An 18,606-nucleotide genomic window follows, 5' to 3' on the forward strand; every position below is an offset into this window, starting at 1 on the left:
CTGGGCATTTCATATAAATGGAATTATACAATAAGTAGTCTTTTGTACCTGGCTTCTTTCACTTAGCATAATGTCTTCAAGGTCTATACATGTTGTACCATGGGTGATCTTATTTAGAGTCTATTTTGACTTTCAAGTACTTGAGTGATTCTTGGGGGGATAACCCAGATTTGTCCTTGGACCTGTGTTTGGGAACCATTGACATAGGCCATAATCTCTCAATTAGTTATTAAATCCTTTACAAATGACCCATATCCAGTTACCTGGATTCATAACTTTAAGTGTCTTTTCCAGGAATATTGTAGGTTGCTAATTTTGAGTCAGAGAAGTGGGTTTTATTCCTAACTGCAGTTTATGAGCTGGCATTTTTGGATGTCTTTTTTATCAGTTGGCCTCTCCATTTCATCCTCTGTTCTAGGTTCTCGTCTGTTATTTAGTAAATTGTCAACATAATGTAAAATATTGTTGGTGCTGTGGTCCATCATTGCCAATCTGTTCCCTTTAGGGCCATTTTCAAAGTGGTGATTTACTGTCCTTCTTGGTAGAGTCTGAAAACAGTTTATTGAGGCTCTTTGCTGCTTCTCTACTGACCTTGAGACACATGGAAGAAATATTTTTTGTCATAGTTTTTAATCCTCAACAGATATCTTTTCAAAACCCCAAAAAGGTGCCTTAAAAATAAAAGTATTTCTGGTAGATTATTGGCTTTGGAGATTTAATGTTTTTTAATTACTAATATCTGCCTCTTAGGATATTTCTCCCTTTTTAGCATTGACTAATTGTGCAGCATTTCTTGGGGTTCCCTTCTTCCTGTAGGATGTTCCCGCTCTGCAACTCCCTAGGAATATAACCTTTTTTTTTTTTTTAAAGATTTTATTTATTTGACAGCACAAGTAGGCAGAGTGGCAAGTAGAGGCAAAGGGAGAAGGAGAAGCAGGCTCCCCGCTGAGCAGGGAGCCCAATGCGGGACTTGATCCCAGGACCCTGAGATCATGACCTCAACCAAAGGCAGACCTTAGCAGACTGAGCCACCCAGGTGCCCCAAAATATAACCTTTTGACTAACTTATTTCATCTCTCTGACCTATCTTATCTGTAAAATGAGGGTAGAGCAGATGACTATTTGTGATTCCTCAGAGTGGAATTGCTGAGATGTCAGGTAGTTACATGTTTACGTTTATAAAGAACTATGTGACCTTTTCCCAAAGTGGTTATATAGGCCAAGTCCATTTAACGTTTCTAACCAAGTCCAGTCCTACTGGTCTGGTGGTCTAGCAATCGTTATGGTTTCCTGGGATGAATGTCATAAAGTGCTCAGTGAAGTGAGCACTAGCTTTTGGCCAGAAGGTCCAGATCCAAGTTCCGCCATTCACTAAATGTATGTCTGTGGGTACATCACCTAACATCAGTAATCTTCTATTTCGTCATATACAAAATACATGTCTTTACACTAATATTTCAGCGTTCTTGTAAAGATTAGAGATATCATGAAGCATGCTTTGCATAATTCCAAGTATATCTATGTGATATATATCCAATAAGTGTTAGGTGTTGCTGTTGTTACTGTGTAATGATTGAATATTGAGTTTCCACCACCTACATCCATCTGCCTTAACTTTGGAGGGCCCTAGCTTTCAAAAGATAGACCTCGAAATGAGGTATGAGTTGAAAAGTGGGTCCCGCTTTGTCTACAGAGAGCTGCCTTGGTGGAATTAGGTTTTGAATATGTTGTCTTTAAAATTCTCTTTAATAAACTAACTTGTATTTGTTGTTTTTTTAGTGTGTCCACCCTTGCATGCTAAGCAAAAACTTGTTTCCTGAGGGTCAAGTGTCTCTGGCACAGAATTGAGTAATATCCCAGGGATGGCTGTATGCTCTCAGGTTCCAAGCTTCAACTGGGTACCTATTACTGCAGTCTCAGATTTCTTGTTGCCTGTTTTTTTCTTTTTTACTTCTTTTTTTTCTTTTTATTGTGCTAAAAAGTATAACACAAAATTTGCCATCTTGACCGATGTCTTGTATTGTATTTTAAATTCCTTTTAAGTTTGCTTAGTATCTCTTTTTCCTAAACCATCCTAAGTACTAAATCAGCAGTGAGGTAGTCAGCTGAATTGTCTTGTCTTTTTTTTTTCTTCTTCTTTCTTTTTCTTTTTTTTTAAAGTAGGGAGTGCTGCCAGAATGACCAATTCTTTCTGAACTTAGGCTTGTTTATGACACTGGGCTTTATTTATGATAAAGATCCAAAAAAAATCCTTTTTTTTCTTTCATCTTTTTCTCCTGGGAATCTCAGTGTTATGCTTGGGAGTATTAGACTAGGGAAGGGATCTGGAAAACACAGAAGGGGAAACATGCAGCTGAATTTTGCACTCCATCACTCCAGGGTGGGCCATGAAGTCTGAGCACAGATGGGTTACTCGAACTCTGGAAGGAAGCCACACCACCTAGGCAAGGGCCTTTGCCTTTTAGCCCACACCAGGCCTCTTGTTAGGGGAGTAAACTAGTCACACATGGAGCTCTTCTAAGCCATCATGCAAAGATGATTTTGACCGGCTTCCTGGAAAGCCTGCTTGTCCCTCCCATGCTCTCTTTAAATTATTTCTTTGTTCCCAACCCAGGAGAGTGTGCTGTTGCCTGAAACCGGCACCCATGTTATCGGATTATTGCCAACCTTAGCTTGGTTATGAAATGACAGATGTACTCTGTGATACCAGACCCGAAGGTATGAGATGTGACTTCTGTTTCCAAAGGGATATTTCCCGAAAGTGGTCACCTTGGGAAGCTGCACCTTTATTTAATGGTGCTCAGAACAGCTTCAGAATTTCCTTTTTAGGGATGTCTGGGTGGCTCAGTGGTTGAGTGTCTGCCTTTGGCTCAGGTCCTGATCCAGGAGTGCTGGGATCAAGTCCTGCATCGGGTTCCCTGCACGGAGCCTGCTTCTCCCTCTGCCTATGTCTCTGCCTTTCTGTGCCTCTCATGAATAAATAAATAAAATCTTAAAAAAAAAAAAGAATTTCCTTTTTAGGAAGATGCCTTCAGCTTCTGTGATACATTCTTTCTAATGGCATCTATTACAATGAAACTTTGTCCTTCACTTTGTCCTACATGGGTGGTTTTTATGGGTTTTTTTGTTTTGTTTTGTTTGGTTTTGGTTTTGGTTTTGTTTTGTTTGCAAGTGGCCAAAGGTTATTTGGTGTGCTGAGTCTAGGGGCTAAGGTGATTGATCGTATGAAGGAACTCTACTTGTAGTTAAAAATAAAAGATGTAGTTTTGAATGATACGGGTTTTCTTATTGAACATCAAACCAGCTGAATGTTGATGCAGCTTGAAGATAGGTGAGAGCAAGAAATTAGGGAAATCAGCACCAACTGAGTTCACCCCCCTGCATCCTTGTCATCCAGTGATACCAGTTTCATTTATAAGCACATGTAAACAGAACTTGTGTGTACTCACACGAGCAGTGCTGTTCTGGGTCAGAACAGTGTGCCTAGGATCTAAAGGTATTTGGTGGGACATTGTTGTTGCTGGTTCTAGACGTGGGATCCTAAGGTGTTTCAGATTTGGGCAGGTAACATGGAAATCCTTCAGGATGTTTTTGTTTGTTTGTTTTGCATATGAATATTTTATATGCTAACAGCGGCTTAGTGCGTCTCCACAAGGGCAAAGGCAAACACAAACTGTCTCCCCAAGACTCTAGCACATGAGAAACTTACCCATGGTAGGAATACAGTAAATGTTGAACAGATCCATGCATTCGAACTTCCTAATGCTCTCTAGAATTAATCACACAGCAGAAAAGTAATATGCTTGTCTCTCTCTTTTACAGTTATCAAATTTAAAAGTTCTGAATCACTCCCCAATGTCTGATGCCTCTGTCAATTTTGACTACAAATCCCCCTCCCCCTTTGAGCACAGCACTGATCAGGAGGAGAAAATTGAAGATGTTGCCAGTCACTGTCTGTCTCAGAAAGACCTGTATGCTGCTGAAGAGGAAGCTGAGACTCTTTTCCCTAGGAAGATGACATCCCATAATGGGATGGAGGACAGTGGAGGGGGAGGCACTGGGGTGAAGAAGAAAAGGAAGAAAAAGGATCCGGGAGAGCAAGATGGTGCAACAAAGGGAAGCAAGGACAGGGAGCCCAAGCCAAAGAGGAAGCGAGAACCTAGAGAGCCAAAGGAACCCCGGAAGGCCAAGGAGCCCAAGAGGGCCAAGGAACCCAAGGAGCCCAAGCAGAAGGATGGAGCCAAGAAAGCACGGAAGCCCCGGGAGGCCTCGGGCACCAAGGAGGCCAAAGAGAAGAGGAGCGGCGCTGACACTGCAGCCAGGACAAAGTCCAAGAAGGCCAGGTGCGTCCGTTTCCTCCCTCTGTGACCACTTGGCCCTGCCTACACTGAATGGGTTGCTTTTGGCCTTACTCCAGCCCCTGGACATAACTCCACTACTTTCATCCAAAATGAACCACTTTTTTACCTCTTAATGAGAGAAAGATAACCTTAATACTGGCACTGCCATTTCTTGCCATTCCTTTTGGATTAAGGAGAATTAAGATACACACAAGTACACACAAGGTGTAAGGGAAGGGATGTTAGAGGTGTGGCACAGGGAGGGCAGTGGTTTTGGGGATAGCAGCTATCAGGACGGTGCCTGGTCCTGGGAATCTGTGTGCAGGCTCTCTAGGAGAGCCATGGGTATGCCAGATAGAAGGGGACTGCCTAGCTCTCCTCGGCCGTGAGCTCTCTAGTGCGGGACGGCTCCTCATATGTTTCTCTCATTCAGCATCTAACACAGTGCCTGACACATCAACAGGTGCTCAGGAAGTGATGAGTAAATGAGACCAGCAGAGACTACAGTAGAGAGCCCCAAGGGAATGGGCACAGATTCACTGCAGAGTGGGTGACATTAAGGGTCTTAGCTAGAGATTCTATCAGGATCCAAATGTAGTCTTCCCTCAGGAAACTCAGTATTTGTCATTGTGTACAAATGGAATGTTTTTCTTTTTGTCTCTTTCTAAATTCTTTGTGCAGAACATTAGATTTAAACTTTCTGAAAAAATGCAGAACAAAAAATATATAACCTCTATATAGTTAAAAGGAACTTAAGGAATTTAAGTTTCTAAAATCTAAGTGCAGGGGCAGAAGATAGAAAGGAGCACCCATGAAAACACAGAGATTGTTGTGAATGCGGACATAAAGTATGAGACCATCAGACCTGTATAGGGTCAGGTATGGAGGAAGTAAGTTTTAAAGAGAAGAAAGCATTTTGGATGGTTTATGCTATGACTCAGAATTTACTATATAGTTCAGTTCATTTTCAAAAGGATTTTGTTGGGACCAGGTGGATAATTTCATAATCCAAGTTAAAACTGCCTTATAATACTCATTCCCTTCTGCCTGGCAGGGGATTTCGTCTTTTGTCTATCATAGAGGCTTGGAGTCGGTCGTGATCCTAGGAATGTAGTTTACAGATAGTAGACTTAAAGTACCTTCTAGAAGGTCAAGAGAGGTAGGTAAAAATCAGGATTCTCACTAAAAAGAAACTTAGGGGCTCTGTTTCTCAGTGAACCTAATGAGTATACTCAGATCTCTGATGTGTGTGTGACATAGCAGAGTGAGTCTCTGTCTTTTGCTATAACTTTCATCTCCAAGTTACTTTGGAAAAGCTGAAGTGGTTCTTCAGGGTGATAACACATGTGAGGGAGATGTGAACTAGTGTGGTGACTTTCAGAAAACAAAGAAGAATTCCTGAGGTTAGTGTTTTAGAATTAGGGTAATTGGAGGAGATTTTCACAGATCTACTAAGGATTTTGGTTTGTTTGTAGAAGGCATTAGAAAGCCATAGGTACCTGAGCTCACTAGCACTGGTCTCTGGTGCTTATCTGCTTACAACAATTCATGTTTACTTTGTGTGAGGTATGAAACAAGGAGATTAGTGTACAGACATTGCCATAAATTCCATTTGGGGGCCACGAGGAGGCATTCCACAAAAAGACTTTAGGTGTTCATATATATACAGCAATACTAAGGGAACTTGCCTGTGATCTAAATAGGCTGTATACAAGATAAGTGAGCTGGAGAAGTGCTTGGTAGTGTTTTAAAGGGCTGCTAACTTCTGGCAGCAGAAGACACCCTTTGAGAGGATCCTGGCAGATGGGGCAATGGGGGCAAGTTATGTGAGACTTTCTCTCTTGATTTGAGGCCTATGCAAAATTGACTTGTTTTTTTTTTAATTTTTATTTATTTATGATAGAGAGAGAGAGAGAGAGAGAGGCAGAGACATAGGCAGAGGGAGAAGCAGGCTCCATGCACTGGGAGCCCGACGTGGGGTTCGATCCCGGGTCTCCAGGATCGCGCCCTGGGCCAAAGGCAGGCGCCAAACCGCTGCACCACCCAGGGATCCCCGGAAAATTGACTTGTAACGTGATAGAATTCTGTGTAGCTTGGTAGGATTTTACACTGGTGAGCCTTTCATTTCTTGTCCTTTATATATTTATTAAATTGCTTTTGATTCTTTTAATTAAAGATCCCACTAGTCAACAGAAGCAGTTTTAGTTATGAAAGTACATTAATTGAAAAAAATGTTGGCAATTCAGTCTGTGTTTTGTGCTCCCTGATATTATTCTCTTACAGATTGGCTCAAGTACATGTTTTGATTTGAGCAGTTATTGATTAGACCCGGACATTTGGTGGTTGCGGGTCATTCACTGAATTACTTGGATTATCATGGGAGCTCCACAGTTGATTTAAGAGCTTCCAGTCTTTTCCATCTTTTGTCCATCTTGCCAGCTTCCACTGGCTAATCTTTCTGAAGCCTTCATTTTCTCTCTTCCTTCCAGATCAGTTTGGAAATAGTCAACAGAGATTGGAAATGCAGTGATCAGCTTTATTATTATAAACTGGATTGAAGACCCTCCACCAGCTTGTGGCTGGAATTGGGCTGCTTGTTACTCCCTCAGTTGAGTTTATCCCTCAGAACTGCAGGCACTGTAGCCTAGAGAACACACTTTCTTATCTTTATGGCATTTATGGGTGGAGTATGTTCTTTTCCTTTTCCCAGCCTCTCTATTCTGCTAGGTCTCTGATCATAGAAGGAGGAGTTTGAAGAAGGGCTGAAAATCTGGCGCCAGTATTATTCTCTCCTTGGGAGTAAAACGTGGGGACCGGGAAATGAGATTTCCTCTAACAATCTGTACCTGATTTGAAACTTCTGACTGTTCCTCTTGCTTTCAAGACAAAATCCAGACTCCTTTCTCTGATATTTAAACCCTTTGGGGTCTGACCCCTCCCCCACTTCCATCTCTGACAATAGACCTCACCAGCTAGCCTGATCTCACTGGCTCTTAAAGACACTCAACTTGTTTCTCCTGGATTGCTTTTGCTGTTCTTCCCAAAATGATTCCCTGTCTTTCTTCTAGTATCCCAAGTCCTTTCCATTTCCAGGTCTGAGTACAAGTCCCAGTTCTCCCTAGAGCTTCCCCAGACCAGTATGCTGGCATATCCTCTCTTCCATAGAACTTGGAACCTTGCTCTGCATAGTAAATCAGAGACTTTTTTCCCTGGGAGACCTGAAGGAGAGCTAGTCTGACCTGTTGTACTGCAGCTAGGATAAAGGAGACCCACTGAGAAGTGACTTGTGTACAGGGTTGTGTCGTAAACTCAGACCTCCTGATCCCCAGTGCTCATCCCATCAAGTGCCCCCCCTCGGTGCCCATCACCCAGTCACCCCCACCCCCTGCCCACCTCCCTTTCCACCACCCCTTGTTCGTTTCCCAGAGTTAGGAGTCTCTCATATTGTCTCCTTCACTGATATTTCCCACTCATTGTCTCTCCTTTTCCCTTTAATCCCTTTCACTATTTTTTATATTCCCCGAATGAATGAGACCATATAATGTTTGTCCTTCTCTGATTGACTTACTTCACTCAGCATAATACCCCCCAGTTCTATCCAAATCGAAGCAAATGGTGGGTATTCATCGTTTCTAATGGCTGAGTAATATTCCATTGTATACATATACCACATCTTGTTTATCCATTCATCTTTCGGTGGACACCGAGGCTCCTTCCACAGGTTTGGCTATTGTGGACATTGCTGCTATAAACATTGGGGTGCAGGTGTTCTGACATTTCACTGCATCTGTATCTTTGGGGTAAACCAGCAGTGCAATTGCTGGGTTGTAGGGCAATTCTATTTTTAACTCTTTGAGGAACCTCCACACAGTTTTCCAGAGAGGCTGCACCAGTTCACATTCCCACCAACAGTACAAGAGGGTTCCCCTTTCTCCACATCCTCTCCAACATTTGTTGTTTCCTGCCTTGTTAATTTTCCCCATTCTCACTGGTGTGAGGTGGTATTTCATTGTGGTTTTGATTTGTATTTCCCTGATGCCAAGTGATGTGGAGCATTTTCTCATGTGCTTGTTGGCCATGTGTATGTCGTCTTTGGTGAAATTTCTGTTCAGGTCTTTGCCTATTTCATGATTGGATTGTTTCTTTGCTGTTGAGTTTAATGAGTTCTTTATAGATCTTGGATACTAGTTCTTTATCTGATAGGTCATTTGCAAATATCTTCTCCCATTCTGTAGGTTGTCTTTGAGTTTTGTTGACTGTTTCTTTTGCTGTGCAGAAGCTTTTTATCTTGATTAAGTCCCAATAGTTCATTTTTGTTTTTGTTTCCTTTGCCTTCATAGATGTATCTTGCAAGAAGTTGCTGTGGCCAAGTTCAAAAAGGATGTTGCCTGTGTTCTCTAGGATTTTGATGGATAGAACTCTACTCCAGTAACTCCCATTGTTTGGGTTTTTTTTTTTTCCATTGTTAAATAATAGTAGGTGGTGTCTCAATTTTAACTAAAGAAATGAACATTTTAAAAATAACTTGTCTAAAGCACAAAGCCATTGGGAAGCACTGTTAGGATTTGGCTCCAGGCTTCCACTTTTTTCTCCAACAGCTTTGCACATGTTTATGCCTCACTAGGGAATGTCGGGAATGTAAAGTGGTGGGGAGATTCCAGTGTTAGAGAAATTGTTTGCTCATTTGTAGGAAATGACCCTTCTGTAGAATTTCAGTTTGCACACTCCATGGTGTTCTCTAATCCTTGAACGATTGTTAAGATGACTCCAGTTTTTCCCTGCACTGTTTCTCTTGCACTTGGAGTAGGAACCAGATAACTGAACATGTTTCCTCTTCTAAACAGGTGACAGAGCCTAACAGATTATCCTTTTCAAGGATGATATCAATAGTGATGAATATTCATTTACTGCAGAGGGGATAAAAGTCCAAAATGCTTTGAAAAGTATGAGAAGCTTTTTTCTTTTTTTTTTTTTTTTAACTACCATCTCTTCCTTTCCCTTCAAATGATCTCAAGAGTGTGAGCTTAATTCACTTCTTTACTGTATAAAACTTAAGCAAGAAAGCTCTCCCAGGAAGCCAAGGTAGGCTGTCATTTCCCTGACACTGAAATGTAAATTTCATTTAGTATAGATTAATTGCTTTTATAGTTTTTTTTTAAGATTTTATTTATTTATTCATGAGAGACACACACACATAGAGAGAGAGAGAGAGAGAGAGAGAGAGGCAGAGTCACAGTCAGAGGGAGAAGCAGGCTCCATGCAGGGAGCATGACGTGGGACTCGATCCCAGATCTCCAGGATCAGGCCCGGGATTGAAGGTGGCGCTAAGCCGCTGAGCCACCGGGGCTGCCCAACTTTTACGGTTTTTAAATCACAGTACCTCTTCCCAAAGAGGAAGGGGCCACTGGCATAAGAAGACGTGTAGACAAAGGTACACATACACGTGTGTATCCAAACATATACATAGACCTATCCATATGTAGACACACAGCGCCTGTATAGCTGCAGCAAGGCAATAGGAAAGGTAGGCAGTTGCCAAGTCAGATCCTGGGGGATCAACATTATATAATGTGTTCGGGCTTTGGGAAAATGCTTTGGTATTAGAAAAGCACCTTGGCATTTCCTTAGGGAGGCCAAAGAAATTTCTTACTGAGGAACATTAAAAGATGTAATGGATTCTGTCCTCAGCAACAGTTTTGGGATCAGATGCTTCTGTGTTGCCTTTGAATTTCATATTTCTCTTTCTTGAAATAGCCTTCAGTAAAAGTTAGCTTCATGGCATTAAAGCACAGCTTGGTGAGCAGGAAAGACAACCCATTCCAGTATACGTGAGGTCATCTGGTGTTCTTAACTCTGCATCTAGGGAGGAGTACCTAAGGAGTAAGTAGGTTGATAGCCCTTTAGGCTATACTCTCTTAAATTGAGAGCTGAGCATTTTGATTGAGCTGAAAGTTGTTTTTGTAAGCCGGGGTCTTGAGTGTTGGAGTTCATTTTGTTGAAGGCAGAGCATAAGCTTTGGAATTTCCACACATGTCAGAATAGTTTATATTCTCTTTCTCAAAAGTCAAGAAACTGATCAGTGAGCTGGCTTAAGTGGAGGAACATCTACTTGGATCTGTGATGCTCAGACTTTCCTGTGCCTAAGGAATCACCTGCCTGGACAGCATGTTAGAAAAGTAGATTCTAGGACTACATCCCTAGCGAGGATGATTTTTTTTTTTTTTTTTTTTAGGACCTAGGAATCTACAATTCAAAAGCCTGCCAGATAATTAGTGCATACTTGGTTCTTAGGCCATCTTTTGAGAAATAAATAAAAGATCACTGGAATAGTAGAGCATATTTACGTTTTTCTGTTTAACATCTGCTGGTAATGGGAAATCAAAAGAGATGAATGATGTGATGAGCCCTATGAAGTAATGAGAAATAGATGTATTGGTTTCTGCCCTGGTTCCTGGCACAGAGCTCCTGAAACTCTTGTACATTCCTGAGTGATAGGAATACCAATCTCATCTCTTATTCTAGTATTTGGTCTTTGACCTGTTCCTGACATGGGACTCCTGAAACCACTATAATGTTCTCATTGATAAGAATACCAGCACCATCACTTGTTCTAATATTTGTCTCTGATCCTGTTTCTGACACACAACACCTAAGCCCTTGCAAACTCCTAGGTGATAAGAATGCTAGAAGCATCTTTTATTCTAGTGAGGTGACTCTGGGTGGGCTCCTGGATGGCGCCTGGTCACGAGAAAGACCAAGCATGATTAGAAGCTTGAAGTTTTGAGCCCCACTCCTCATTATCCAGAGAGGGGAAAGGGTCTGGAAATGGGATTGATAATTGATCATGCCTATGTGAGGAAGCCTCCGTAAAATCCCAATAGTAGGAGGTTTGGAGAACCTTCAGGTGAGTAAATACCCCCATGTGTTGGAGGGTGGTACACCTCAACTCTACAGAGGCAGAGGTTCCTATGCAAAGGATCCTCCCACACTTCACTCTGTGTATCTCCTTATCTGGCTGTACATCTTTATCTTTTGTCATATCCTTTAACAAACTGGTAAATATGTTTCCCTGAATTCTGTGAGCTGCTGAAGCTAATTAATGGAATTAATTGGGGGTGCGGGGTGGGGGTGGAGATCATCATTGGAACCTCCAGTGTTGGTCAGAAGAACAGGTGAACCTGGGCTTGTGACTCGCATCTGAAGAGAGCAGGTGGGGGTGATGACGTGGTACTGAGCCCCCAACCTGTGGGATCTGATACTATCTCCAGTTAGACAGGGTCAGAATAGAATTGAATTCTCCAACACCCTGCTGGTACCTGAGAAGTGCTTGTTGAATGAGTTGGTTTTGTTTTGTTTTGTTTTGTTTCGTTTTGTTTTGTTTTCCAAAACACACCCTAAGTTTTGGGCCTCAGCTTTTATCGGCATTTGTTTTGGCTTGTCAACCTAGAATAGGATATTTTTTCTCCCAAATCCAGGATGCTTAGTAATATCCTGGAAGAAAGGTTTTCTCTTTTCTGGTTTTCTTCTTTGACGGTTGCTTCCAGAAAGTTAAGCCCAGACCTTCCCATTATATAAACCTTAGAACTGTGAGTTGGCTGATACCATGATGCAGGGAGCACAGTAAAATTCAGTCGGTCCAGCTCTGTCTGGATTGCTTGAAGGTCAATCACTTGTCTTTGTTGAGAGCAGATCTTTGCGGAGCCTCCAGATGCGGAGCTAAGACAGGAATGTGTGTTGACCGAATTCTGTCGGGGAACTTGTTTTTTATATTCTGACCACTTATTAGAAGAAAGAAGACAAATGTGAAGACATATGAGTTCTGAGTAGAGACCTGTGCTTGGGACCCACTGGGCTTTCTGTGTTATAGGGAGGAAATGTGAATGACAATGGCAGAGACCCACCACTGAAGCTTTGGACTAAGTCTCCATTCTATCTCTCAAGGAGCACCGGAGTGCTTATTACTCTGTAATCCCCAGGGCTTTTTAAGTTAGGATTGGGTACATTGTCGGCTTTTACTGAATCTGAAAGGAAACGGTTACTGAATAACAATGTGATGAATACCTGCTTCTTTATTTCTTCAGTATATTTTTAGTGTCTCCTCTGTGCCTTGCTTTATTTATGAGTATTTTTGGTGGGAGTGGGATATTAGAGGAAGGAAAGTGTCATAGAAGTATCATCTAGATCGCAGAGGAATTTTACGAGTTAGACAGTCTTGCAAGTGTTCAAAAACAAGTGAAAGAACCTAGTATAACTATATACAGAATAGCTGAAAGGATTTGGCGGATTAAGAGTGTTTCAGTTGTGGTCCAGGGAGTCCCTTGGAAGTGGTGAGTATTGAGCCAGGTATTAAAGGAATTAGTAGATAAGAAAAGACAGAGCAAAAGGACCAAAAGACATTTAAATAAATGTTGGGGTAGGAGGTGGCTTCCAGGTTTTTTTTTTTTTTTCCCCTGCATTTACTTTTATTTGCATTTGTTTTTTGCTGAAATTATTCCCAGGCCATAAGTTTTTGTTTCTTCTGGGATATCTTTTTCTTCTGTGCAATCTCCTTTTCTGGTTTAGGAGCAGTCTGCTCTTTTTCAGTAAGGATCATCTCAGTGTCCAGGGAGAGAGCTCATGTATGAGTTAATCTAACCATGAACTGTGTAATCTGCATCTTGGGGGCATTATTCACCTGGATGTGTTCAATGGCCAGAAAATCTACATCTAAACCCTTAAGTCAGCATTATTCTCAGTATTTTTAAGCAGGTACAGTAAAAATTCACTCTTTTTGGCCACTGATCCTGTGTGCAGCCCCACTCTTTGGCCTGGGCACACCTACCAACTTTGCCCTTGTAGCACTAGAATGATAAACATTGATTTCAGACAGCAACATCCTTCAGATACTGGCAGCTTTTCAGATGTGCATAACCTTGATGGCCTGGGCAGTTTCATGTGGATTCTTAAAGTGAACATGAAAGTGTGAACCTATTGATTTGCATCATTTTGTAGGGTTTTCTGGGTCTGGTGAATAGTTAACCACTTTTAGAGATCACTGTAGGCTGCTTACGGGAAGAGGAGGAGTGGTGGCTCCTAGGAGAATTTATTTTTGAGGGGCAGGGTCAGGGGGATGGTCTGCTTCTAGTTTTAAGATGGTCGCTGAGCATATTTTTATTTTTACTTCCTAACCAAATAATAATGAAATGACAGGAAGGACAGAGGGGAATAAATCTTTAAAGATGAGATGTTGTGAATTTTCGGGGACTCGGAAAGCCAGTGTATCATTTTGGTGGATAAATGCTGTGAGGGAATCCCATCCCAGCTCAGAGTACATGCAGGAGCTCTTTGTAGCAGAGATAGAAATACTTCTTCACAATGGACTTGGCCGCCCTGGAGAAGGGATGAGAGGCAGGCCAGAAATGTAGGTGATTGATGAAGGGACTGTCTATAGAATGAGTGTCATATGACTTGTCAGCTTCAGGCTAAAAGCAGGTAGTTACTCTAAAGATACTGAGCAGTTTGCCCTGAGGGTTAGTCTGGGGCTTCCATCAGTGGGAAGGGGACTTAGAACTAGTTGCTTTACCTTTCCCTGCCAGTACCCTAAAAGGGGGCAAGAGGGTCAGCTACTTATGTGTAGAGTTCTAGGCCAGGCCTCTCATTCAAGGGTGAGGCTTGGTCTCACCATCCATCTGTATTATCGACCTTATTTATTTATTTATTTATTTATTTATTTATTCATTCATTCATTCATTCATTCATTCATTCATTTGACACAGAGAGAGACAGCACAAGTACAGGGAGTGGCAAAGGGAGAGGGAGAAGCAGGCTCTGCAGGGAGCCTGAAGTGGGGCTTGATCTCAGGACCCTGAGATCATGACCTGAACTGAAGGCAGACACTTAACTGACTGAGCCACCCAGGCGCCCTTCTGTCCCATTCATTTTAAACAGGAGCAATCCACCAAAGATCATTAAGACTGTAGAGGCAAATTTTAAGCAGCAAAGGAGGAAAAAGGAATGAGTAGAACAATTGTCTTCAGAAGAAAGACCAGGGAAAAAACTTGTAAAGGTGTTAAGTTTGCATCCTCAGATTCAAGATGATATTTTGTCTGCAAAACAAGGATGAATTATGAAACGGGAGCAGTCAGAAAATGAGAATTACTGAAAATTTAAACTAAAATAATTCAACAAAAATATTGAGTAGAGGAAAGAGAAGGGGAGATATGTAATATCCGAATTAATCGACTTTCATATCAGGATGTCACCAATTGTTGCTTGATGTTGATAAATAAAGAACTAGAGGCATACTGGAGTTAGGGTGCTATCATTGAAACGCACTTCTCTCTGGAAAGTGGGGTTTGGTGTGAGTAGGGGTGGCTTGTCAGTTGAACACCTACAATTTTTGAAATTTTATTTCAATTTGCTTTTATAACTTTTAGTAAGATTACTTATTAAAACTGTACTTTTTCATCTTCTAAATATGTAATGTTTTTGTTTCAGTTTTTACTAGGATAATGTCACAAACTAATATAATCTTTTTTTAAATTTTATTTATTTGATTGAGAGAGAGTGAGAGCGCAAGAGCACAGCAGGGGGAGGAATAGGCAGAGGGAGAGGGAGAAGCAGGCTCCCTGCTGAGCGGGGAGCCTAATGTGGGGCTAGATTGCAGGACCCTGGGATCACGACCTGAGCAAAAGGCAGACACTTAACCACTGAACCATCCAGGTGCCCCTAATCTTTGTCTTTGATGGTGCTGATGATACAATTAAAGAGACTGAGGACAGGGTAGATTTGCTTCTGATTTTCGTCTACGGATGACTACATCCATACCAAAACAACTAGTTCTATGTATGTTTTTTTTTTTTTCATTTAGCCAGGATTTTTGTCATCTCTGCTTTACCTCAATTCTCTGTGTATAGACTGAACCAACATGGGCATTAAGTAAAAGTTGAATTAAGAGTGCAGAGGAGCTCTTTGGGAGCCATATCCATTTTTTCAGTATTGTACTTCTGGCAAGAAGATCAGGGCCATGGCAAAGCCCAGACTGGAAACTTCTCCAAAGGGTTGTTCCTGGAGTAGACATAGTTCCGGGCTTTTCTCCTCAGCTACATGCACGTCTGTGGAGGTGGTAACTGGCATTACATGTGCTGTTTTCAGTTCCGAATTTGGGAATTATGGTAACTCACTGTGCCAATAACTGATTTTTCAGGTTGAATTTGATGAGTATTTTATAAGGTTTAATTTAAAAATGGGATGATGCTGTTACTTTGAAATAATGGGATTTGATAGATAAAAAAATTTTATTATCTAGAGTCTTTGGGGGCAGAGTAATAAACGACTTCTAGTAGAACAGTGTTGTGACACACACCCAGGTCTTTCTCTTCTTACTCAGATCCAGCACTCAGTTCTAACTCTCAGTTCTACCAAAGAAACGTGGATTTTGGGGACTGGAGATGAAGCTGGGAGGAAAGTTTGAGGGAGTCTTGTCTATCTATTGCTTTCTAACTCTAACTCTCAGTTCTACCAAAGAAACGTGGATTTTGGGGACTGGAGATGAAGCTGGGAGGAAAGTTTGAGGGAGTCTTGTCTATCTATTGCTTTCATGAATTTTCTATATGTAGCTACTATAATGTAATTTCCTACTCGGAAGACCCCTAAATTCCTTATTTTCCTAATACAAACTGCACAAAGTAAAGATGTAGAAAAGCTTCTTGGCTGGTGAAGGTGTATAGAGGACAGCAGGAAAGCTCTGGGACGAGGCCTGCTAATCAGCTGTTAGTTCCCCGAGCCAGTCGTCTTCAGTGCTTCTTACTGTTTATATACTGCAAGTGTCTTGTGTGTCATAAATACATAATAGATGCTTTCTCTAAATTTAGTAGATAACATGTTTTATTGTAAAATCAAGTTTGACTTTTGTTACTAAAAATAAGTGCTTTGAGCCTCCAAAATCTTGTCTACCATTTTTCTTTCTGTCCTTGCAAGTTAGTTTGTTCCAACTCTGAAAGCTAGAAAAGAAGATTATAAAAATGAAATGGCTTTGATCCAGCCCCAAGTGCCACTAAACCGTGAGAGCATTAGGTCTTTGTATTATACAGAATTCCCTTGGTTATAAGTGACATAAACCCAACTTGAATTAAGTCAAAAAAAATAATAGTAACAAAGGGTTCACTGGCTTAAGGAATCAGAACCAGGAAGTATAGTTGAGGATTCCGCCAGTGTTCTTTATCTCCATCCCTCCCCCTGCATCTTTCTGGGAGTCAGCTTCATCTTTTGCAACTGCCTTTCTTCCTGAGGCTAAACATTGGCTGTCTGCAGCTGTGGGCTTACAGCTTAACAACCTTTTGTAGGAGGAAAAAGGTTCATTTTCCTACCCAATCCCCCCCCCCTCCAATTTTTTTTTTTAAGGAAGGACTCCCAAGTTGGCCTGGCTAGGTTATGTGTCCACCCCTGGATCAATCACTGTGGTACAAGGAATAGGATACCATAGCCCAGCCTGACTTGCCCACTTATGTAGTCTGGAAGGTCCATATTGGCTACAGCAAAAAGATGCTGAACAAACAGTATCCAGCTCGGTCATGGAATAGTTATGTATCAAAGCAAACACTATATTTGTTTTTTCTTGAGCCATTTGAGAATAAGGTGCATATATCATGACTTTTTATCCCTCAATAATCCCGTGTCTCTTTTCCTAAGAGTAAGGCCATTTTCTTTTTTCTTTTTTTTTTTTTTTTAATTTATGATAGTCCACAGAGAGAGAGAGAGAGGCAGAGACACAGGCAGAGGGAGAAGCAGGCTCCATGCACCGGGAGCCTGACGTGGGATTCGATCCCGGGTCTCCAGGATCGCGCCCTGGGCCAAAGGCAGGCCCTAAACCGCTGCGCCACCCAGGGATCCCAAGGCCATTTTCTTATAACCATTGTCTAGTTAACTGCTTTTGTTCACTTGCAACTAATAAGCAGTCTGTGGCGAGACACTTTAAGATCATGCAAAAATCTCATTTTCAAGTTGTTCTCCTTAGATTTAACATTCCTTGATGGTACTGGACTATACTATGTTTCTTATAGTGGTTACAAAATGATTTTCCAACTCCACATTTCCTCTGCATTTACCTTTTGGGTTCTGTAGTAAGCAAGAGCTCTCCCTTCTCCCTTATTTATTCATCATTTGTCTATCTCTCTGTGATTGGTATGGATTCCTATTGTTCTCAGCGTCCATAATTCATTACTGGCCTTAGTTGCTTTGGTGCTCAGAAGTTTTGACCAACAAGAAAGAGCTCCTCAAGTTGACTCCTGTGTCTTTTTGCCATTTTGCCTTCATTTTTTTTGGAGCACTCCCTTACTTTCTGACATAGTAAGAATGTTTCATACTCATCTTCTATCTTCCTTACCTTAACCTTAGAATCAGTCATTTCTCTAAGGAACTTTGGTATTAGAAACCAAGATCTGAGTGCTGGGTCTGCACATTGCTAATCAGGCATCTTCACTTTTTGGCTCTTTGAGTTGTCAGAGCAAGGGAAAACACACATAGAAATGCATATATATATATATATATATATATATATATATATATACACACACACACATACATATGCACATAACACATATATGCCCACACATATAATATATTCCTAATACATGGGTGCACACTTATATGCATGTGTTCATATATATACTTATTTTAGAAAACCTGAGTCTATGCTGGTGCTTCTGATGTAGGTCCACTATTATCTCCTGTTATCTTCTTTTCCTTACAACAGTTCATATTTACATCTTCCTCCTCCCTCAGTGAGAACCCCGGCTCCTCACATCAACACATTAACTCATTTGCTTAATCTATATAACATCTAAAATGGTTTCAAAATTACTTCACCTATATGCCTACCAAAAAGTTTAGGATTTTTTTCACTGCTCCTAAGGCTGAAAGTATATAAGCTAATATAGTTGACCCTTAAACAACATAGGTTTGAATTGCATGGGTCTACTTATATGCAGATTTTTCCCAATAATATAATACAGTACTGTAAATTTCTTTAAAATTTTATTAGTAACATTTTCTATAGCTCACTTTGTTGTAAGAGTACAGTATATAATACATATAACATAGAGAATATGTGTTAATTGCAGTAAGGCTTCTGGTCAGCAGTAGGCTACTAGTAGAAGCAGTAGGCTTCTAGTAAAAACTAGAAGTTTTTAAGGAGTCAAATGTTACCCAAGGATTTTTCAATGTATGGGGAGTCGGTACTCCTAACCCCTGTATTGCTAAGGGGTCAACTATTGTGTTCATAAATTAA

The 18,606-nt window shown here is 41.1% G+C and overlaps 1 protein-coding gene across 4 annotated transcripts in view; it reads left to right on the top strand.

The window, feature by feature from the left end:
• CHD6 (chromodomain helicase DNA binding protein 6) overlaps nucleotides 1–18,606 on the top strand; it is a 203,486-nt gene that overhangs the window by 62,086 nt on the left and 122,794 nt on the right. For 3 of the 4 annotated variants that reach the window (XM_055346261.1, XM_055346291.1, XM_055346271.1), the window contains one exon: nucleotides 3,823–4,343. In XM_055346261.1, the coding sequence (XP_055202236.1) occupies nucleotides 3,823–4,343 (521 nt within the window). Of the gene's footprint in view, nucleotides 1–2,614; nucleotides 2,719–3,822; nucleotides 4,344–18,606 lie in introns of all 4 variants that reach the window. The other variant, XM_055346281.1, reaches the window with a different exon arrangement.

Source organism: Nyctereutes procyonoides, unplaced genomic scaffold (genome assembly GCF_905146905.1).
Source record: "Nyctereutes procyonoides isolate TBG_1078 unplaced genomic scaffold, NYPRO_anot_genome, whole genome shotgun sequence".
Classification (NCBI taxonomy): Eukaryota; Metazoa; Chordata; class Mammalia; order Carnivora; family Canidae; genus Nyctereutes; species Nyctereutes procyonoides.